We start from the raw sequence: 24,150 nt of genomic DNA on the forward strand, positions 1-24,150 counted from the left end.
ATGGTATCTAGGCTAGCAGTCTGGGGTGGTACAAGTTCAAAACATTTTAACAGAATATTTATAAAACAAAATCGCAATCAGATTTATGAATAAGAAAATGTTTATTTAAACATTGCAAACCTCTTTTAAATCTTAAAAAAAACATGACTTTACCAAGTGCATATATTTTTGCGATTTGTTTGTTTCATTTTGTTGATAAAAATATATTCCTCTTTTGTTTAGAAAATGTACATAACATTAAAGGCACAATGGACATTACACGTTACACTAGAAGTGTCGTATTAGGCAAGTAAGCAGATTTGGGTTCAATGTATTAGTACTGTACTTTGATTGGTTAATTTTATATTATTGAGTCCACAATGTTCGATTTTAATATGGCACAATGTGCATATTTATTGTATACATTAACTTAATTTACGTATTATGTACGTTGGTTTTTATTATTTGTGTGGAAATTCTTAACATATCAAATAGGACATAAAATTCTGGTTCTGATTTTAAATTAATAATAATTTTCAAAATTTATTATATTTTGGATTAATTAATTTTTATAGTAGTAAAAACAAAGATAGACTAGTTGGAATGGTTGCATTATCCTTATAAGATTAATTTATTCCTTAGCTTAGTTATAGTGATACTATTCTGTATTTGTGCAAACCACTCAATAATGTACACAAATGAACAAAGTATACATGAATTCCTACTTATGACATTATGATTGAATTTTTGTGTAGTTAAAATTAACTTGAGGATGAAGAAAACTTACCAACACCATCGTAATCGCAAGCAGTAACTGCAAAATGGTCAGGAAATACTTCAGAAATCACTAACTCGTACACTTCTCCCACAGTCAAATGCTTGGGCTTCTTGGACTGTCTCGGGGTCAGGCTCATCAGTAGCTTTTCTTCTTTTACGTTCACATACGTGATGTAGCACTTCACCTGATCACATGACAATTAACAGTTATTTAAACTGATTATTGACAAAAAAACACATCATTAGTCCTAACTTTTAAACAAAAATTAAAATTTCAGCCGTCTTTCAATAAAAAGTAAACAAACCAGATGTTTATATTAGATTGCAAGGAAATTTGCAGGCACTAATTTTGGACCACTATAACATATATTTATTACAATCTTCAAAAATTGGGTTGCAATTTTAAGTGTTTCTATTAAAAAATAAATGTTTTAATGTTAAACAATCATACTCTACTTAAAATATTTTATAAGTACACACATTAATTGTTTAGCTGATAATATTATGATTCCAAAATAAAAAGACATTCTTTGACTTCATACAGCAAATCAAAAATTCATTAGATTACTTTCATATTAAAAGCTGTAAAAAGTGGAAAATTTTCTAGCAAAAATGAAATATACATTTTCTAAAATTTTTTGCAAGCTTGACTTATAACTTTTATTCTACTTAAACTTCAAGACTTTTAAAATAAATAAAAATGATCACAATTTTATGGAGAGAAAAAATGTGTATATTGGAGCTGCAAGATTTTGTAAATTTACCATCCTTTAATCGTATGTGAAATATGAATTTTCTTGCTAACTTTTAACTCCTCTTGATTATTTTTATAAGCTATATCTCAATAAAATTCAACAAAACGTAAGCTATGTTAAAACATACAATTACGTAACTGCCTACGGTACTTGAGAACTGACCAACTTCAAACCAGTGATTCAAACTTGTTATGCAGTGACGGTAGAATTAACATACCAACTGGCCAGGAGTGAATGTTGTTTTTTCGCCATCTAGTTGCAGGGTACCAGCTACATCATTGAAGAATGTAACTAGTAGACTGTTAGCACGCACGTGTCTGACCGTGCCCCAGTAGCCGGCGTTGATGCGAGCTGCTCGGTAGTCCATGAGTGCCGGAGACCGGATAAGAGTCTCCTTTAGCGTCACTGTCGCCTGGCGCAGCTCTGGATCCACCTTCAGCACCTGCCAGTCATCAGTTACTCGATTAGTCGGGAAATCAAGAAATCATTAAATAAACAGATTGCAAGAGCCTGATTGTTTTAACTGTAAAAGTATCGGAATATTTTGGTGAAAATTTGTTTATTATAAGTGTGGAGTGCAAGAAAAATTTTAATTAAGTATGGTGTGGTAAAATGAGCCTTAATCGGCACAGGACATTTTTACTTGTACAAGGTCAGTTCTGTAAGTTAAGTAAACTTTAACTTAAGGATTCCATTTCTTATACTGTATTGACTCTCGCCTTTATTTCGTTTGATAAGATTCTTGTACTGAATAGCACTTAAAAGGGAATTGGCCTCTCTTTATATGATCTCTATTTTTAAAATATTGATTACATATAAATTCCATAAGAAATAAATTAATAATATTTCCGTTGTCACAAAATCTACCTACTTCTTCCAACTGAACTGGAGTCGCTATTTCTACCCATTTTTTGGTACCTAATCATTTACAGATACCATGTATTCTGGTACTTGCTCTCAATTTTAGATTCTTGTGTAATACAAAAATAATGCCTAAATAAGATATCAGGTCTGCTCAGCTCTAATCAGAATGAGGAATGGTTATTCTCATTAAATATGTAAATTGCATCATATGCAATAATATCAAGATTGTTCAAAATTGCTCTACCTACAATTTTGATGATATTAGTCTATGTCTTATGTGAACATTTGATAATTAAAAGGACCATTTTCAGATAATCAATCACATCTAATTTCTTCGTAGTCATGTTTTAAGACAAACTTAATAAAAACATTATGTGTAATGGAAAAAGTGTGTGTTTCTATTAATTATAATATAACTAGTTATTCATACTATTTTAAATTTAAGTTTTTTGTTGTTAATTTTTAAAAAACAATTTTTTATTACAATTACGCTTATTGTTCTGTTTCACATAATAATAGAATTTTTGTTAACATTGTATTAATTATAAAATTACGATGTTTGATCAAATTCAAAACAGCCACCAACAATTGTTGGAGTAAAATCTAATAGTATTTTTATTTAATAATGTGTGTTACACAACAGCAGAATCAAAAGTAACACTTTATTAAACCTTATGAATTGTGAAAAAATTCTAATTCATAACGGTAGGCTTCTAGACAGACATTATACACTAATCAATTAATTACCCTTCCATCTACGACATCTCCAATGTAGAAATGTTGGTAAAGATTTGAGTGAGGCACATCGGCCGAGTGCTCTCGGAAGACGTGAAGTGTGATAGAGCCGAGAGCCAGTTTCAAGCAGTCATCTTCCACGAGAGTAACACGACATGTGACTCTGTCACCGACCTTCAACTCCTCAAAGGATACACACTGTTGCTGTAGAGTGCTCCTGAAAATAATTCTTACGTTTTACAAGAAAGACAATTGAATGAATGAATGAAAAATACCTTTATTAAAGAAGCAGAGTTAGGGCTATCACACCCTCTCTATCACTCTACCTCATATCGTATATAGTAAATTTACAATAGTATGACACAATTGCGGTAAATTATTAACTTATACTTTAAATATAAAATAACAAAATTGCTTAACCTATACAAAATTATATGAACTTAATAAAAATCTACATATTAAAATGAATTCAAAACTTAAAATACAAATAAAAAAGGATTGGAAAGACATAAGTTGAAGGATAATTATTGGGTTTCCATCCATTTTAACACGTATTGTGAGGTACCACAAACACAGTTTTAACCTAAATTTACCATTAATTGTAGCCCATTAAGGCTGTTCCGAAGTTGCTTGGTGGCACTACACTGAACATGTGGCTATAACAATAGTGCTATAATGAATGACTAGCTTATATCATTATTTGCTATATATACAAACAAGCAAATTAAACCAATAACTTTTTAAAATTGGATTTGTTTTTTGTTCCGGTTAATAATATAAAATATGTGGCAAAAGTAAAGGCCACCATCAATGAGGTGGAATAGAAGAATTGTCTTCATTTATGCATAAGGGTTCTAATTTTTTCTTAAGAATTAGTTTTGAATTGAAAACCAGCTTTAAGAATTGATAATGACTAGTAAAATAAAATTCTATATAATAGATCCATTTTTACTTATTATTTCTGAATGTTTAATGCTAGTAGTATATTTTAATGGTTCTTAGACAGTATCATTTTTTAATAATATGGAATAAATTTGCAATAAAAATTCGCTATTTTTGTACTAAACTTAACTATTTTTCCTGAATACTGTGTTAAAGAACGATTACAGTATGGATTAACCCTTATAACGTCAGTATATCTTTTCAGGACTTCCAGCAAACGGCACAATATTAAAAAAAAAAAAAAATTTAAATGTGTAAAGTTCATTTTTATTTTTACTTTCTATAATTATGGTAAGTATAAAAAAGTAAAAATTTTAAAATTATCTTGTACGTACATATATTTATGGGACATTAAATTGTAGATATAAATAAAGTCGAAATAAAAGGCACACAAAATTTTATTAGCTAAACTATAAACATTACCAGACAATTATATAAATATAATTAAAATAAATTATATATAATAAAATTAAAAATAAATAAAAACCATATAAACAGAAAACACGACGAAGGAAACCGACTCAGCGATGGTTAGACACGCACTACCTGAAGCCAAACTGCAAACAAAAGCGCGCGCGCTGTACGGCGTCTGTGCCGTGTGGCGGGGAGAGTGTCTAGACACCACGTCTATTGTTTCAAACAATGTAACGCGACAGCTATATTTTGACGCTTGACATAGGTCAATAACCCACACACATGGTTTACGCATACCGTTAGTGACATTGATCGGATTTAAAAGGAACTTAAATTTGCTATAGACGCAGTTTTGTGTCGATGCGCCGTACCGCGTCTTTGCCGTTTGGAGATAGTTTGTCTATGCGCCATACAGCGTCTGTGACGTTATAAGGGTTAATACAATACAAACCATATGGTTTATAATTTAATAGAACCCACATTGGTAGCTACGCTGGGTGCCCATATTGGTGGTTGTTGTACAGCACACTATAAAACATATACAATAGAACCTCATCTATCCAGACCTTATTTATCTGGATCTCCAGGTTATCCAGATCGGTTTTAAAGAGTGGAGTGACTCCAATTATTCTAAGAATAATTTTTTTATTTCCAGAGTTAAATTTTCCTAACAATACATGTTTTGTGGCTGACTAAGATCTTTTGAACATATTTTTTTCATTTTCATGTTATTCCTTTCTTATTGCGTAACTAATCACAATAAAATAAAATAAAATTAATTAATTAATGATAAATAATTCCTTATTATTTATCATTTATTGTGTTTTTACTACACTTCCAGATCATTCAGATTTCCATTTATTCAGATCACCTCCAGTCCTAATTCATCCAGATGAACAAGGTTGTACTGTACAATACTACAATATTGTAAAGCTACACTATGCTACATTTTATATTAAATTTTGAACATTATTTACCTTTCAAAGGAACAGTTATATATCTGTTCCATGTAGTCAAATGCCAAAATTCTTGCGGTAACCTTTTTACCTTTCGGAAATTGTTTCTTGATGTTAGCTTTTGTGATATTATCACCTAACCTTCGTATTGATACAAATCCTTTGTTTCCAATATCTTTATCAATATTCTCACCAAGGCACAAGAATATTCCTTTTGAGTAACTGTTTGTCACCTGCAACATAACATGTAAGATACACAACTGTATAAATATTATATATTCTTCTATACCGGAAAAATTTTAAATCAAGTAAATTTATAACATACAACATTTTTAATTTTTTGAATGCCTGGAAACTTTGGTATTCAAACTGACTGATGAACTGATCATCCAAACTCACTGGCACTATATTACTCAAACCAAGATTCACAAATTGATGACAGAATTGAAAGACAGATTTATTAGAATACGAATGATGTTTCACGCTGAAAGATTCCATTAGTATTTTCTATGCAGTAGCCAATGTAGACATCTTTGCAGCATTCCACGATTAGTCAAGAGAAATTGACCATTATTACAGATTAGACTTCCAAACTTTAACGTTGACCAAAAGAATTCAGTCAAGACCTAATGTGTAATCTCTTAGGTAGTATCACTCCTCAGATAATATAAAAAAGTTAAATTTATAAAATATTTGATACTGCTCCAGCCAAGTATTGTATTGCAGCAAGAAAAAGTCATCAATTTAAAATTATTTTAGAATGCCTTTCAATTTTTAAAATATCACTGGCAAGTTTATTACATCAAAACCGATCATTTGTTAATAGAGTTGTTATTATGGAAGCCATTATTCAGAGTTAAAAACTCTTACAATCACTTAAAAAGCAAAAGATTGAAAAACTGTCAATTCGGAAGTAATTTTCAGTGATTGGTAGACACTTGTTACTTTCAGCTCTGAGATTGTTTAAACAAGTGCAGCCCATAGGATTTTTAAAAATAAAATATTAAATTTGTAATATTATAGAAAATTTGCAATTTATTGTACTTATTGTACTCTTTTGTGTCTGGAATCTTTCCTGAAAAACTGAAAATCTCTAAAATTATAACCGTTTTCAAAAAAGGAAGTGAAACTGACCCTAATAATTATCGACCTTTATCCATTTTGTCTACTTTTTCAAAAATCTTTGAACGTGTGATGTATTTACGACTAGTTGATTTTCTTGAAACCAATAATATATTTGACAGAGAACAGCATGGCTTCAGAGCTGGTAAGTCTGTCATAACTGCTGGGACGGATTTTATTGAATCCATAGTGGACAATATTGATAGAGGGAATTATGTGGTTGGCATTTTTATGGATCTTACCAAGGCCTTTGATAGTGTATCACATGAAATATTAATAGAAATTTTAAAAAATATTGGTATTAAAGATTTTACATTAAACTGGTTTGCTTCTTATATTTCAAATAGACCACAGTATGTTGACTTGCAGTTTGTAACCAAATTAAATCAAATCACTCATGCAAAATCTTCTTTAAAAATATCAAGGCATGGAGTGCCACAGGGTTCCATTCTGGGGCCAATTCGTTTCTTACTTTATATGTTGGGTTTGCCAAATGTTCTGACAAAAGATCAGAGCAAGCTGTGTCTATATGCAGATGACTCTAATTTAATAGTTGCTGGTAAAAGTTTGAATGAAATAGAAATTGCAGGTAAAACGGAAACTCATGTGTATTAATAATTATTTTTGCAGTAAAAATTTATTACTAAACTTTAATAAAACAAATATGATCTCTTTCTGCACAAAACAAAATAGAAAAAAACTTATGCCAAACATAACAATAGACAATATACAAATTTCTCAATTAACTAACACTAAATTTTTAGGATTACTTCTAGACGAGAACTTAACTTGGAACGAACATATTTTGGCTTTGCAAAAAAAGATTTCTTCCGGATTGTTTGCTCTTAAAACCATGTCAAAATATTGCTCAACTGAAATTTTGAAAACCATTTATTATGCCCACATACATTCTCATATAAACTTTGGTGTTGTGTTGTACGGGGCCACTAGTAATTCAAATCTGTTAAGCATTCTTCAACTTCAAAAAAAAGCAATTAGGATAATCATGAACTTAAAGGATGGGGAATCTGTGAAAGAGTATTTTTCAAAATTAGGAATTTTAACTATTTACGGAATGTATATACTGGAAACTGTTATGATGGTTAGATCAAATTTTGACAAATTACCCCGATTGGGGTCAAATCACAACTACTTTACTAGAAATAGAAATCAATTGGCAGTACATAAACATGCATTGGAATTTCATTATAAAAAACCTAGCTCGGCAGGTATTAAATTTATAAGCCAAGTCCCTAGGAATTTATTTAACATAGAAAATGATTTATTGTTTAAAAAACATTTTAAAAGATTTTTGACAGATAAGGCTTTGTATTCATTTGGAGAATATATGGACACATAGGATATAATCAAATAAAACATGTAAGATGATGCCATTCCTTATTTGTATAAATTCAAATGTAATTATACAAATAATATGAATAAAGTTAATTTGAATTTGAATTTGAATACTTGTCATGCATTAAAAAAAACTTGTTGGCATGCTCCGAAAACTATTGTAGTTTCATTGTGTTGATAAACTAATTTAATTTTGAATTTTAACGTTCAAAATATACTGTTTGATACCTTCCAAGCCCAATATTTCTAAACATAGCATTCTTACATGTTTCTTTTATATGTGAAAGAAAGTTTTAGAATTGAATACACATTCATTAATACAATACATTTATTTATACAATATTCATCAATATTAAGGCATTTATCTTATTATGGAACTAGATTTTAATTCCAGTCATCATAATATAATTCTGCCAGCTGATTAACCAATCAAAGTACAGAGGTTATTTTTACTCAATTGTCCCAGCACCAATTGCTTAGATGCTTTCACAATAATGAATGAGGTAGTACTCACTGGGCTCTAGGTTAGGACTATATGGAGTGTAATGGATTTGATCCCAAATAAATGACAAGACGAGATATTGGATTCAAGTAAATGCATCTGGGTGGGCATAATCTTGAAGGAAAACTATATTTCACATTCTTTTGGATTTAAGGTTGAGTGGAAGAGAGGGCTAAAACAGCCCGTACTATGCTTCATAATCAAGTCATTTTTCATTTCATTTCATCTTTTTTACTGAGCACGCTTTAGTCCCCAAGTTTCTAATATCATCCTGAGATAAAAATCAATGAAAAAAATCGTTTGTTTGAACTTTAATTCTTGGAGTGATGTTGAATACCTCCATTCCATACATTGCTGTTTAGATTTGGGTGTAACATGAAGCTACCTATGTTTTATCACAAGTTACAACTCAGCATGAGAAATCATCACCTTTACCACATGCTCGAGAAAAGTAAATAAAACACTGGCTACAGTACTGGTTTGGTTCAGTACATCTCAGCCATAATATTCAGTACACACTATGAGCACAACTTCCGAAACAGTTCAAACATTGAGACACAATTTTACGCAGAACATTTTGGAACCATGGGCATACATATAGAGCTCAGGCAACTCAAGCCAATTCCCCTACAAAATTGTGTTCTGACCTAGAACACATATACGAGGTCTTAAAGCTTAAGATTTCCCGGGGAAGATTTCCAAGCCCCTATTTTTGGAAGCTATTTTATACTTCCTAAATCACCCAGTCTGTTGGCTCTCCCCAGAATAATGATCTGTATTACTTATACACAGACCAGTGAAGTGTATTATATTCACCACTGCTTGAAACTGAAAAACCTCAACATTTCTGCATCAAGACTTCATTAATAACTCCAATGCAAGATATAAACATTTGTATTGCGATATTTAACAGCTCTTCTTACCATTCCCTATAGTGATTTTTACATTTCACTTATTATTGTAAATCCATTAATGTAAATTGTTTTTATAATCTGCAATAAAATGTGTTTTTCTACTATTTTTTAAAAAAAATAAAAAATGCCATTTACAAGTAGATATTGTTATTTTCAAGATATGAAAAATGGTTTGGTAAATATTGCTTCCTTACCTGGCTGTCAATAACTGCCCCAAGCGCAATCCTAGGTGTGACACACGTATTCATGTTCTTGAGAGTGAGATACATCGGATTAGCCGACAGCTGGAAGTCTGAGTGTGGACAGATATACAAGACAGTGGCCTTCAGTTCGGACTCAGTCTTGTAGTCGTTTGGTCTAGACCAACACTCTTCCAGCTGAGATGTCTCTATGTACGCTTTGTTCCGCCCCACTTTCACGACCAGTCCACTCTTCATCACCTACAAATATTACACATTACACAATTGGGATTGATATAACTGTGTCTGTTACCAAAATTAGTTAAAAATAAAAATCATACGAATTTTTAAGATTTAATTACTCCTATTTTAATATTTTGTTCATAAAAATATATTTAAGATATTAATTTATCCATGTACAAAAGTGGATGTAAAATTGTTTAAATTTAAATACAATCAGTTATTTTTTTTCTCAATTGAAAATTCTGTTTATTTACAAAGAATGAGGTTAGATGAATTTCAACTTAGCCTTTGTACTTATTTTGTATTTCAATGATACATTTTTCATGTACAATCTCCAATGCATCCGTATCAGTAACTACATCGGACATCAGTGATAGGATAGTTACTGGTGACACTGTCATAGTTTAGTACCATAATACTATCTTGCTTAAAGAGATTCCTTCCAATGATCCGTGACCCAGAAGACCAATAAATGCTATAAAGAACATATACAGTGTGAACTGTTCTTACCTGTTCCACAACACAGTGCACTGTGAAGCCAGGCTGTAGCGTCTGAGAGCTGACATTTGTCAGTGTGGCCCGAGCCAGTGCCAGTGGATCCAATGTCACTTCCACTGATCCGTGACCCAGAAGACCAATAAATGTTACAAAGAACATATACAGTGCGAACTGTTCTTACCTGTTCCACAACACAGTGCACTGTGAAGCCAGGCTGTAGCGTCTGAGAGCTGACATTTGTCAGTGTGGCCCGAGCCAGTGCCAGTGGATCCAATGTCACTTCCACTGATCCGTGACCCAGAAGACCAATAAATGTTACAAAGAACATATACAGTGCCAACTGTTCTTACCTGCTCTACAACACAGTGCACTGTGAAGCCAGGCTGTAGCGTCTGAGAGCTGACATTTGTCAGTGTGGCCCGAGTCAGTGCCAGTGGATCCAATGTCACTTCCACTGATCCGTGACCCAGAAGACCAATAAATGCTATAAAGAACATATACAGTGCAAACTGTTCTTACCTGCTCTACAACACAGTGCACTGTGAAGCCAGGCTGTAGCGTCTGAGAGCTGACATTTGTCAGTGTGGCCCGAGCCAGTGCCAGTGGATCCAATGTCACTTCCACTGATCCGTGACCCAGAAGACCAATAAATGCTATAAAGAACATATACAGTGCAAACTGTTCTTACCTGCTCTACAACACAGTGCACTGTGAAGCCAGGCTGTAGCGTCTGAGAGCTGACATTTGTCAGTGTGGCCCGAGCCAGTGCCAGTGGATCCAATGTCACTTCCACTTGACTTGATGACTTCCCCATAGTGCACTTCATCACCAGACATCTCAATACTTCTCCGACAACTGTCAATACAATGATAAACGTAGTGATGTTTGAATTAAAACTGGCAAAACATTTTATTGATCATAATCTGAAAGATATATTTTAAGTTACAAGTCTCAGTGAGAGTAGTTGATAATGCCTATAATTAATATTAATACTTACAAAGAATAATTACTATTTCAATAATTTATTTAGCAATAGTTCTTAAACCTTGAGTTGAACTGTATAGGTTACACAAACTTAAAGTGAAGTATCAGTATCACAAATAAATATAAACAGATACAATAGAGTATCGAAGGATCTGACTGTATGATATATTACTTTTCTAACAATCAAAAGGTGTAGGTTCTTTTTATAGCACATCTGTCTCAAAAATATGATATGCTAAGAAATGTCATCATTTAATTAATAAAAAATTCTGTACAGGACTGTGTCATTTAGACCAAATATAGTAGAATCTTTTTCAATGGCAAAGGAACAGAATATTTACTTTGTTCTATAGTAGCCAATCCTCAGATATGAATGAGATAAACAAGATGAGGGTAATATGATCCTGAGCAGAGTGTAATAAAAACAGAGATGTTTCATGAAGTTCAACAATTTATACAAAACAAAACAAAAATTGAATTTGATGATTATTTTGTCAATATGGTCCAGATACATGTTTCATACAATTTTAATTGTAAAATATAACAAGATAACCACAGTAAAGTAGAGATTCCCATACAAATGTTGCAGATTTGCAGCATTCTCATACTCGTAATACAGAAATCATACCTGTAACCAACAGGTTGTTTTCAGTAAACCAATGCAACAAAGTTTGACTCAGTGTGTGCATCAGTCTAATTTATTGCCGTAACCAAAAGAATAGCATCATTTGTAAATAAAAAAGGTTAGCAAATTTTTATAATCTGTAAAGTTATGATGATAAGATGAAAAAGAACTATATCAGTCCCAGTATGACAACTTCTTACTTAATTATCATATGTCATGTTATTGTACATATTCATACAGTTCAAAAGAAAATGTGTTCATTTTCTTTTGAATTTTTTCTTTGTTATAGGAATAGAAATAAAATTTTAATTACTTAAAAAAATATAAATTTGTATTTAATGCTTGATTAAAAAAGAAATGATTCATAACAAATTATTGTGAAGAGGAGTTAGATTAGAAATAATCAACACACGTTATTGTTAAAAAATCCACACATGTTATATGAGAACCAAGTCATGGTGATGGATGGATGATGACTGACCTGAGCAAATGAGAAACGGTAGAGATGTGACATCTTACAAATATCAAATATATTGAATATAAAAACATTGACTTATTGTTTTATTGCAAGAAAAATCAAAATAAACAAGACATTACAAAAGATCTAAACACACTCACTTTTTTTTAGAGTGTAAAAGATTTTTTAACACTCTAAGTTTGGTTTGATTAACGTATATTAACAATTATGTACTATTTTAGTTGGAACCAAACCAACTATGACTTTCTAATAAAATGAATGTAGTTTTGACGACATCAGTAGGTTCAGAAATACCATTGCAGATTGACTTTTATTTTGTAGAGAGGTTTGTTTTGTATGGTTATATGTTTTGTATGGGGTTATCATAAAAGAATGGTGCGGTTTCGAACATGGTTTAAAGAAAACTCGAATTACTTACAGTTAATGTTGTCTATTCATCTACTTTTTCGTCTCAAACAGTTTTTTTTACATAATTAATACATTTCAATATATGCGCCCTTAGTGCTCGACAAATGTCCAAACATTCGTTAACATTTCTTCAGTTATGGCTGTCATTGAATCATTAATCCTGTGTTTTAAGTGGTTGAGGTTGAGAATGTTTTTGTAAATAAACAATGCTTTTAATGTATCCCCACGAGATGTCAGGTCTGGACTTCTCGAAGGCCACAGCACAAGTCCTTGCCGGCCTATCCGTCGATCTCTAAATTTTTCGTTCAAAGCATCCATGACCAATGCGCTAAAGTGTGAGAAAGCATTATCTTGTTGGAAATGAAGTTGATGAATGTTTTCGAGTTCATATAGCTGAGGAAAGCAATAATTGGTTAACATGTCAAGATACACAACTTCATTAATTGTTTTTTCAGCAAAGAATAAAAGCCCTATTACGCGATTTTCATCACACCACACCAAACATTAACTTTAGGTGAATCACGTTGTTTCCTAACAATTACGTGTGGGTTTCCAGAGCTACTATATTTGTGAATTGTGTCTGTTAACACATCCATTCATATGGAACGCAGCTTCACCTGTAAAAATTACATCATCTAAAAATGATTCGTTTTCACTTATTCTGTCCAACATTTTAACAGTGAAATTGTAATGGTTTACACAATCATTGGGTTTCCAATTTCTACAGTATCTGGATTTTATAGGTGTTGAGTTTTTATATACAAATTTGTAAACTGTTGTTTTTGGAATACCTAATTCAATGCTTCAACGAGGAATGGACTTCCCAGGAGTTCTAATTGCCAAATGTTTAATTAGTTCAACCATTCCATCTGGTACACCTGGTCTGCCAGTTGATTTCTGTTTCTTAACTGATCCAGTTTCTTCGAATTGTTTTAAACCAACGTGTTACGTTATTTTTGTATGGCGGATCTCTTCCAAATTCATGTTGGAACGCACATTGAACTAAAATTACGGATTTTAATTCAGTCAACAATGAAACACACTTTGCTTATCTTTATCCGAGAACGAAGTAACTCACTAAACTCACAGCAATAATGATACAAGACTGATTTTGAGGTTAGAACAGCTTATAAACAAATTTTTGGGTTCGAGGCTTTCATCTAAAAATTTCCCTACTATCTTGTTACGAATTACTGAAACTGCACCATTCTTTTATGTAAACCCTGTATACCTAAAGTATTATTTTCTATAATCTTAAATAACTACATTTCTTTTACATATAAAAATACTGGACTATGACTATAGCTTCACTATAGCAAAATGTTAAAAGCCTATAATTTTATTTTTATTTTTATTTTATTACAAACTGTGTACATTATCATAGAGAAAAGTACATGAGTCATATTAATATGTGTCTTCCTCCTTGAAGTTGGGCTTGTTGTCCCGTCCCCGTCATGGTGCGTAGATCTCATTGTCTTGTAGGGGTTCTCTTCTCCAGTTCTCAAATTCTTCTATGGAGTAGAAGGGTCTTTCTAGGAGCCATTTGACTAGCAAGTTCCGCATCTCTCCTTGGTACAGTTAGTGTTTTTTTTATTTTTTCGGGCAGGATGTTCAAGAATTTGGTCCCTTTATAAGTTGGCTGCCTTTCAAAGAGTGCCAATCTGTGTTGTGGTAGGGTATAGTGGCTGGCTGTTCTTGTGTTGTGAGTGTGCACATTGTAACCTCTTTCAAGTTCTTGCTTGATGGCATACATTACTGTTTCTATTATGTATAGAGAAATGACAGTTAGTATTTTATTTTGCTTGAAAGCTCTGCGACAGTGGTCTCTTGGATTGAGTCCAGCCAGTATACGGACTGCTTTCTTTTGTAGAATTAAGACTCTTTGCATGTTTGATTTTGAGGTGGCACCCCCATACTGCTATCCCATATCTTAAGTGTGCTTCGAGAAGTGCGAAGTAGGCTGTCCTGACATGTGTCATCACCACTTATTTGTTTCAACCTTCTTAGTACGTATAGAGCTGAGCTCAGCTTCCCACATAGCTCGTTTACGTGAGGTGTCCATGATAAATTTGTTGTCATGGTTATACCTAGGTACTTAGCCTCTTCAGCCCTCAAGAGTTCTGGCAGTGGGACTACTTCATCTTTTTCTTCGTCCAAAGATAATCTGTTGGCTTTTCTTCCTGTTGAGGACAAGGTCATTTTGTTGACAGTATTTTTCTGTTTTGTTAAATACATCAAAAGACTCAGCTTCCAGACGGTCAGGTTCACAGTTTCTGTTCAAGAGCACTGTGTCATCTGCATACATCAGTGTTTTATAGAGTTCGTCTAAGAAGGAAGGGAAAGTCACTGACCAAATAGAATATACAGGATAGGTCCTAAGACCGATCCTTGCGGGACTCCTCTTTGTACGCTTTGGTGGTTTGAAATTATTGTTTGGGTTGTCCCATTACAGGTTGTTCTGATTGCTACAGCTTGGGTTCTGTGTTTTAGGTAGCTTGCAAACCACGTCAGTGATGTTCCCTTTATTCCCAGTTGTTGTAATTTTCTGATTAGCATTTCATGGCTTATGCTGTCAAAAGCTTTACTAAAGTCAAGAAACACTGCTGTTGCTGTGTCCCCAGCTTCTATTGCTTGTATCAGATATTCAACCAGGTTTATTGTGGCAGTAGTTGTTGAGCGGCCTTTTATGAAACCATGTTGATCCTCTGGTAGTAGGCTGTTTCTGATGAGGTGGTCCAGCAATCTGACTAGCACAATTTTTTCAATTACCTTGGAAAAGTTGAGAGCAGCGATATTGGCCTATAGTTTTCTTCTTTTGTTTTACTTCCCTGTTTGTGTTTAGGGTATATTTTAGCTTGTTTTTAGTTTTGTGGGAAAAATGCCTTGAGAGAGAGATTTGTTTATTATATGTACTAGTGGCTTTGTCATTTCCAGTTCACACATTTTAAATATTTTTGAGGATATGTCATCCAGACCAGCAGAGTTCTTTGACTTTAATGATTTGATGATTTTTCTTACTTCTGACGGATTTGTTGGCCAGAGTACTAAGTTCTCAGGTGTGATCTGGGGGTCTAGTAGTACCTCAGTGCTTCTGTGGTTGTTTGACTGAGAGGTCAGTGTTTTGTTTGCTATATTTACAAAAAAAGTGTTTAGTTGGTTTGCAATAGCTTCAGAATCTGTTATTATATTACCGTTTATTTCCAATTTAGAAAGTTCTGCTGTTTTGGTCCTGTTGTTCTTCTCTTGATTTATTGATTTCCAGATAGCTTTTGCCTTGTTGTCAGAGTTCCTGATGAAGTTGTCAGTTTGATGCTTCCTAGATTGTTTAATGTGCAGGTCATAGTCTCTTTTCTTAACGGCCTGTGTCAGTTTTTAGTTCAGCTCCACCTGTTCTTAGGTATGCTTCTTGTGCTTTAATGAATCTTTCTTTCTTTATTTTTAATTCAGGGTCCACTGGTATACAGGTTTTATTCTGGTTCTTTTTTCTAGTCTTGATGTATGGGCAACGCTCTGTTCAGGTTGTAGGTAATTGTTTCAATAAAGTTTTCATAAGCTGCATCTGCATTGTCCCACAGTAGAACATCCTCCCAGTTTTCTCTCCCAATCAGGTTTTTAAAAAAGTCTTAGGTTTCTGTCATTCAGGTGTCTTTGTAGAGTAATCGTTCTTACATTTTCTTGTCTTGTGATATTTAAGGTACAAAGTTGTCCTGTGTGGTCAGAGATATGTGCATGAAGAACTTCTGCCTTGAGGTTGTCATTCGGTATATTTGAGCAGACCATGTCTATAGATGTAGCACTGTGGGGAGTTATTCTTGTTGGTGGAAGAGCAGTCCTTGTTATGTTGTACTCTGCTAGTAATTTGGTTGGACATTATTGTTCCAAATTAGTTAAAACAAAGTAAAATCATGTGTATAGTATTTGAGTAATGACCGCAAGTACAATGGTGATGTACAAGGTGTTGTATATGTTTATCCTTCATAGTAATAATAACTAAATGTTACACTGTTTTGTTTATTACATTTTACAAATATACATAACTTAGGCAGTTTTATATTCATCATTGAATTATTACTTTTAAAAATATGAAAAAACAGCTGAAATGTACTGTGATTTGAAATACTTATAGTGTAATGTGGTTCAGCATTTTGGTTTCGGTAGTTTCAGATAATCATGAATATTGGGGATTACATATTCATGAATATTGATCATTCGATAATCATAAATATCAAGATTAGTTTTTGTAGTGGCTGCCACACATTCCAATATTAGACATTGTCGCATAAGTGTCATAGAGTTATTCTTTGCTCAACTGTTTACTGTAAGATTAATTTTTCCATAGAGAAAAACAAACTACTAAAGGAACAACAAAGAATTTGACTCAATATAGTATTATTTCATCACAAACCAGATTTTAAAAATTATTTATAAGCTATATAAATTAATACAATCACAGAAATAACCTCAATTACTACCAAATGACAGCACTCACCTAGAGGCCTGCCTCCGTTGACAGTCTCCACGTATCGCTTAGCATTGTTACGCGACAAGAACGTGGTGAGGCCAACCACTCCTGTATGTAGTGTGTACCCATAGTCCTCCTCGCTGCACACTGCCGCCTGTATGGTTTGACCAGTCCGCAGTGTGTAATGCGAGCGTTCAGAGTTCACTAGGCTAGGTTCCAGACTCACAGACACCGACATCAGTTCTCCCTCTCGCTTCACCTCCAGAATACTACACAACACAGCTTGGCCCACTCGGAACAGGTCAGTCAGCGGTGGACACTCCTGCCAAGTTTATTACAATTTGATTCCTCCCATTAAAAAATTATATGGTTTTTTTTTTTAACTGATAAGATAATTATGATGAAACCTATGGTTTAAAAATTATTATTGTTTATCATTTGTTAACCTATAATAACAAATCAAGATAATGTGTTTGTAATAAAATGACTTTATTGAAGCAAATTTTATTACTATGACCACCTCTTAACCCTTCATGTGTGGATAAAGATATATTTGCTAAATACTATTGTTTGTAACAAATGGTTTGTGGATATATCCACAAAATCAGAGCAAAACCATACAAATTTATTTCTCATGTAAAACTGTTTAGAACTGTATTTATAAGAGGTAGACTATTAATGAAACTCTCAAAACATGAATTAAATGATTATGTTTTAAGAAAAATTTGTTTTATGTGTTGGCACCATCAGCATGTATTTTTTAGCCATAACACAGCCAAAAACATTATTTGGTGCAAATTTACACACTAAGTTTTACATCAAAATGCGACAAAAAAAATGTTTGTCTCAAGTCTGAAAAGCTTAACATATTTTGCTGATTTTCGGCAGTCCATAAAGTATTAATATTGTTACGCTTCTAGAATTAAAAAAAAATGCTTAGACTTCAAGCCAGTTCCTTGAACTTTCTTGAGAGTAGCTCAACTGTTTAAAAAATTCCAAACTATGGCTGGTAACATCTTATTTTATAAGTTACATATTATAAGCCATAGTTATGAAATAAAAGAAAAACCTCCTTAAATTAAAAATCTTACTTCAAGCATAATAACTATTACATACTTATTGTCAAAGCAGAACTTACAGATAAATCATACTAAGGTATATATCCCATTGTTTATTCATTTTGTAACTAATCAGTAAGGTACTAACTGAATGTATATTTTACCTTAGATGTCAATTCCAGATTCTGGAGCTTCTTCAGATTCTCTGTGTAGGGTGTGGATATAGCAGCCACAGATACTTTGGCTGAGAGCCGACCCGGCAGACAGACGAACATGTGATACTGACTGATCTCTCTTATACGACCCATGACCACCATGCCTTGTTCCAGGCTCTGTTGACCAAGTATTCACTTTTATTAGGATAGAATGACACAAGATTATAGCAAACTATAGGCTTGTCACTTTTATAATTCAACACCTGAATCAACAAGAACATGTTACATTTGGAAATTACCTAGATAGATACTAGATATAAATAGGAAAGTTTTTCTGGTATTACTGTATAATAAAACATTAGTAAGCCAACCTGCAATAGAGCTACTGCAAAACTCTTGTTAAAAGTAATAATTTTCTTATTACTATTTTAAACATAATAAAATATAAAGCTGTAGCTTGTGTCTAGCAGTTGAGAAGTTTTTTTTTAATCTCATTTAAGCCTCAGCGTTAGCTATGCCGGCTTCGAAGTGCACTGGTTTTTATTAAAGTACAAAGTACATGATTGGACCTCCCCGGGATTTGAACCCGTGATCTCTCGGTTAGAGAGCAGAGACTATAACCTATAACCATTAGTCTACGGAGGAGGACTAATGAGAAGTTAATAATGATAGAAAAAAATGTTATTTCTACTTCCAATACAGAGTACATCTTCCAAACATTAAAATAAAACTATATAATTTGTTATTACAATAGTCCTCCTGTGCCAGTCCATTCCCCCCAGTAATCTAGCCAGTAGACAAAGGCAGGGTGTCATCATAACCGTCAATTTGTGACCGTCAGTGTATTTAACAGCATTGTTTTTCTGTTTTTGAATAGTGTACATATAATAGAGGAAGTTTGTGAGATATTTTAGTGATTTTTTTTGCTTATTGTGTCATTTATAATTTGTAGTGTGTCAAGTCGATAAATTGTGTACTACTGTATATTTAATAATTAACACAGTGAGGTTGTTCTGTGTTGTGACTTTATTTGTGGTTTGAAATATTATCTAATATTAGAATCAGCATTTTATTACTATTTTTTTATGAATCAGCAGTTGAGTCTTATTAACAAGACTTTCTAAAAGTTGTCAGTGATTTGAAACTTGGTCCAGACCAGGTGTACAATGCAGACAAAAGTGGACTTTTTGGTGGCTTTTATCTAAAAAAAAAAAAAAAAAAAAAAAAAAAAAAAAAAAAAAAAAAAAACACTTGTGCATAAGGCTGAAGTTAGTGCTCCAGGCCGATAAGTTTCAAAAGAAAGAATGACATTTATACCATGTACTAATTTTCTTTTATTTTAAAACTCTGTTATACATCTTTATGGTAAGAATTTACTTTTTTAGTAACAATACATTCTATTATGTAATTTAAACCTGTTTTTCAATTAGCTCCAGTAATCTGGCTTTTTTACTGATTCGACACAAGTCTGGTACTTACTTAGTGGCGACTTATCTTCAAATGACATCAGAATTATAATAATATTATAAATATGAAAGTGCCTTTGTTGGGTTTTTTATTTCAAGTTAAACTATTCAACTGATTGTACTGAAAATGTACTAAATATAAGATAGTCAAAATTTGACTAAGAAAAGACTCTCATAAAAGAAGTCAGCAAGAACTATGTTAGATGAAAGTTCACTAGACTGTGTTCTAAAATATTAAAAATATTTTTCAGTTTATAAAGAAACTAATGTGTACTGTCATTGTTAATCTACTGTTAACTATAGATTTTTATAAAATATAAAATATAAGATATAATAGATAAAGTTACTATCTAACTTTTACTATAAATTTAAATACATGTTAGTTCTCTTTTGAGAGAAGCAGGCTTCTCTGATCTGTGACATATATTTTCATGATCGGGATACATGGCCAAATAACTATGGAACAAAACGTACTAAGAACAAAGTAAATTATAATGGCAAAAATAGAAACTTTTTAATGTATTTTATTAATACGTTAAAAATCAACACTGGTGTCGGAAATATAATTCACTCGAACCAGAAGAGCTGGTACAGGTGCAAAAACTGTGAAATTGCTTGTGAAGTTGCGGGTAATTACTAGTGTATTAATAGACACACAAAAACCCACAGTACAATAACAATTCTATAAAAAAAAACTATTAAAACGAATTGATTAAATTAAATAAAAAAAGTAGAAAAAAGAATAAAAATGTCAACCAATCATAAAAATGACTAAACACAACTAAATTTAAATCCATCTAGAAATTAAAGCAATCAAACCATAGAACACGATAAACATTGCAGAAAATATGTGAATAGAACTTTAACTCTATTAATCTCTACTATTGTATAACCTATCATAAAACTTTGTTGTCAACAAAGACGGTTTTCTAGAAACTACATGGTTTCAAATATCCAACCTGAAAAATTATCTTAAAGTTAATACTAAAAATGTAATATTTACTTACCTGATATGTCAATGGTTTTATTACTTGCTTATCATCTTCGATGGAAAATTTTAATTTTTTTGCATCGCTTTTGTCTTGTATCTCTTCAAGAAATGTATTCTTCTTTGTTTTCTTTTTTGGTGTCTTGTATCTTTTAAATAGCTGTAACAAAATAAAGACACAAGGTCCAAGTAATAATATCATCTCATTATAATATATACGAGTAGATCACCTCACTGCAAGCTTACCTATGTTACTGTTTTTATTTTACAAACTCGATCCCTGTATTTCTTTTAAGTATCTGATGACAGCTTATTTTGCCCTCTTTAAATCAGATGATAACTACGGTACTTTAGAAAAATTTAGAATATTTTCAGACCACTTTTAACTCTTAATGCCAAACCTCTATACGCGTAATCCAAAATGTTCCAAGGTATTTTATTTTTATTTTATTTAATATCTTTATTTATATTTTGCACATGAGTACAATAAATAGCGTCACTAAAAATAAGTTACTATAATAGTTATGAGTAAAATCATAATATTGTATAAAATTCTTCAAATGAATAAAATGCCTTTTGAATTAAATACTTTTTTAACATTGATTTGAACTTCTTTATGTCTCGGACACTTGATATTATTTTTGGAATTGATTTTAAAAATTTTATTCCAGCATAAGAAGTTTTTTTTTTATAACACTCCAAATTATGCTTAGGTAATACTAATTCCTTCTTATTTCTAGTGTTATATGTATGATTTTCACAGTGACTCTTGAAACTGGACTGATGAGTCTTAACATACATCACACATTCTAAAATGTAAAGGCTATGCACTGTTAAAATATTTAGTTCAGTTCAGTAAAATGATTTTTAACTGATTCTTCCTTATCAATTTTTAACATTATTCGCAGCGCTTTTTTTTTGCAAGATCCCTGTGGTACTGTGGACACATAAACTAGACATGTCTGCAACATCAACATGTGACTGACACTTAAACACATTATTAAACTCAACATGTGTCACACATATTGTATGTGCTATTGTATTGATATTATTGTATGTGCTGGCTAAATTTTTCTGTATACTTTGATTGTTGACACAAATTATGGGATCAGAATCAACATTACTAGATATCACAAAATTTTGATACACAATGTGGATGGGAGCCAAACAATAATGCTACAACTGAGCATTCCATTTTATCTGTATCAGAAATACTAACTTCTGAACAAATGCTTTCCAGTTTTCAATGCCAATCCTCCACAGCATCAACAACTTGATTACTTACTCGTCCATACGTTTCAAATAATGTAATCTACTAATACCTGAAAGTATCTTGACACACTGTGTGAACAAGGTATACTGTAGATGGCCAAATAAGTGAATTAACATTCTAGTATTTAATACTACTATTTTAATGATATGATTACAATTTTCTGAAATAAAAATGATTATTATTGGTTATAACTAGACAGATTTTTCTTGGAAAAGTTAATACAGTAGGACCCCTCATATCCGGCCACCACGGGACCGAGCCCCTGGCCGGATAACGATTCGGCCGGATAAACCAACCTACAGTACACAACACTTGACGAAACAAAACAATTGTACTGTACTAACCGCACTGGAAATAATCAACGAACTGTTTACAGGTTAAACCTACTAGCTCAACTGAGGACAACACAGGAAAATGTAAACAAATAGATACACCAAAATAACGCAGGAGTCGTGGGAGACTAGTGCGTGCAACTGCGCGTCCGCAAGCCGTGGTAAATAAATTTCGATATTGGCTTCCAGGAAGTGGCCGGATAAACCGAGGTGCGGTAAAACCGAGGCCGGATATGAGGGGTTCTACTGTACAATGTTTTAAAGCATTAAGAATTACATCAAATACACACATAGGCCCAACATAAAATTTATTTTACTTACTGAGTCATTGGTCTTCCTTAGAGCAGGTTTTTTTGTAAAAGAATTGCCTCTTGGAAAAGACTCTTCCTCTTTTCGGATACCCATTGTATCTGTAAAACAAGAAATAAATTTCTGATTAATTGTAATACACCATTATAAGGCTGTTGGACTTGCTCCATTTGTTAGTAGATATTTTAAATTGACAAATAATAAAATTGCAATTTCTTTCTCTGAAGAGTTTATGACTCTAGCAAGTTGAAAACTAGATAACAAAAACAGAATTTGACATGATATACATAATGTAATGAACTACAGGATACTTCCACTGGAGAAACTGACTTGAATTTTTGGTGAGACAGACTATCTATAATTGACGTCAATGATTCTGCCAATTAACACATTATAGGAGCTTTAATCAAGATGCCTGTGATGATTTAGGACATTGGTCTTGAATAGAAGACCTAATAAAATAATGTGTTACAGCATCCACCTTCTCATTTTCAATCGTATTCACTAAGTAAATTTTCTATAGTGGGTAAGGTCTGTTTGAAAATCTAGATCCTTTTGTACACTTTTCCCATGATTTAACAAAAAACACTCCATCTCCATTAACACTTTAGATAATACATGCAATGTTGTTACTCTAAAACTTGATGAAAGCCATAATCATTTGTGCTAATTTCATTCAAAGAAATTTGTATTCAAGCTAATTTTTTTTTTTTTTTTTTTTTTTTTAATAAAGTAACTGTTTTATAATGGCTGGCCGAATGGTGCCATCGAAGCCCGTACTATTGCCCAGGGGCATTTCCGATCAGTACTTTCGGGTCAATCCATTTCAAGTCAGTAGAGTCTTTTGAAGGTAATTTCATGCTGAACACACTACAGAGGCTACTTTTTAAACTTATTCTAATGTCTTTAAATATTACTTTGCAATTAAATTTTTACAAACCCTTTTCTTTTTTATGAAATTAACCAAATCACCATTTTAATATGGCTTGTACTTTTTTTCAATTGGAGTTTTGTTAATAGAGAATCCATGATAAAAGAATCAGGAAAGTTAAAAATGTTGAGTAACACTCATTGGGTGATTAGAAATGGATTGACCCTTTACCGACCTTACATCACATTCTAGATTGTTCAACGTGATTTGGGGTTGGAGATTTTGGGCAATCTGGACGTGATCAGAGGTCGAGAGAGTACTGTTGGAAATGCTCCTGGCCATCAGTGCTGATTTCGATGGTGTGTCAGCACCACTAAGCACTTCTGGTAAGAAAAAACATACCTCTAGATAGTACCAAAGTCAAGGCCAGATCCCGTGAGTATTTGTAAAGGTTATCTTTAACTTTAGTACCACTAGCAGTATATTTACAATAACGTAATCTAAA

General features: G+C 32.5%; 1 protein-coding gene across 5 annotated transcripts in view; it reads right to left on the bottom strand.

The window, feature by feature from the left end:
• LOC124365094 (protein RRP5 homolog) overlaps window positions 1–24,150 on the bottom strand; it is a 55,739-nt gene that overhangs the window by 30,195 nt on the left and 1,394 nt on the right. Inside the window, exons 2-12 of one of the 5 annotated variants that reach the window (XM_046821029.1) lie at window positions 22,787–22,875; window positions 20,880–21,020; window positions 18,416–18,583; window positions 17,221–17,515; window positions 11,024–11,091; window positions 10,756–10,854; window positions 9,511–9,756; window positions 5,444–5,655; window positions 3,123–3,327; window positions 1,729–1,953; window positions 767–941 (exon numbers count right to left, since the gene is read on the bottom strand). In XM_046821029.1, coding sequence (XP_046676985.1) covers window positions 767–941; window positions 1,729–1,953; window positions 3,123–3,327; window positions 5,444–5,655; window positions 9,511–9,756; window positions 10,756–10,854; window positions 11,024–11,091; window positions 17,221–17,515; window positions 18,416–18,583; window positions 20,880–21,020; window positions 22,787–22,870 — 1,918 coding nt within the window. In that variant the 5' untranslated portion in view covers window positions 22,871–22,875. The other 4 variants (XM_046821028.1, XM_046821027.1, XM_046821031.1 and 1 more) reach the window with 4 other exon arrangements.

This window comes from Homalodisca vitripennis, chromosome 6 (assembly GCF_021130785.1).
Source record: "Homalodisca vitripennis isolate AUS2020 chromosome 6, UT_GWSS_2.1, whole genome shotgun sequence".
Lineage (NCBI taxonomy): Eukaryota > Metazoa > Arthropoda > Insecta > Hemiptera > Cicadellidae > Homalodisca > Homalodisca vitripennis.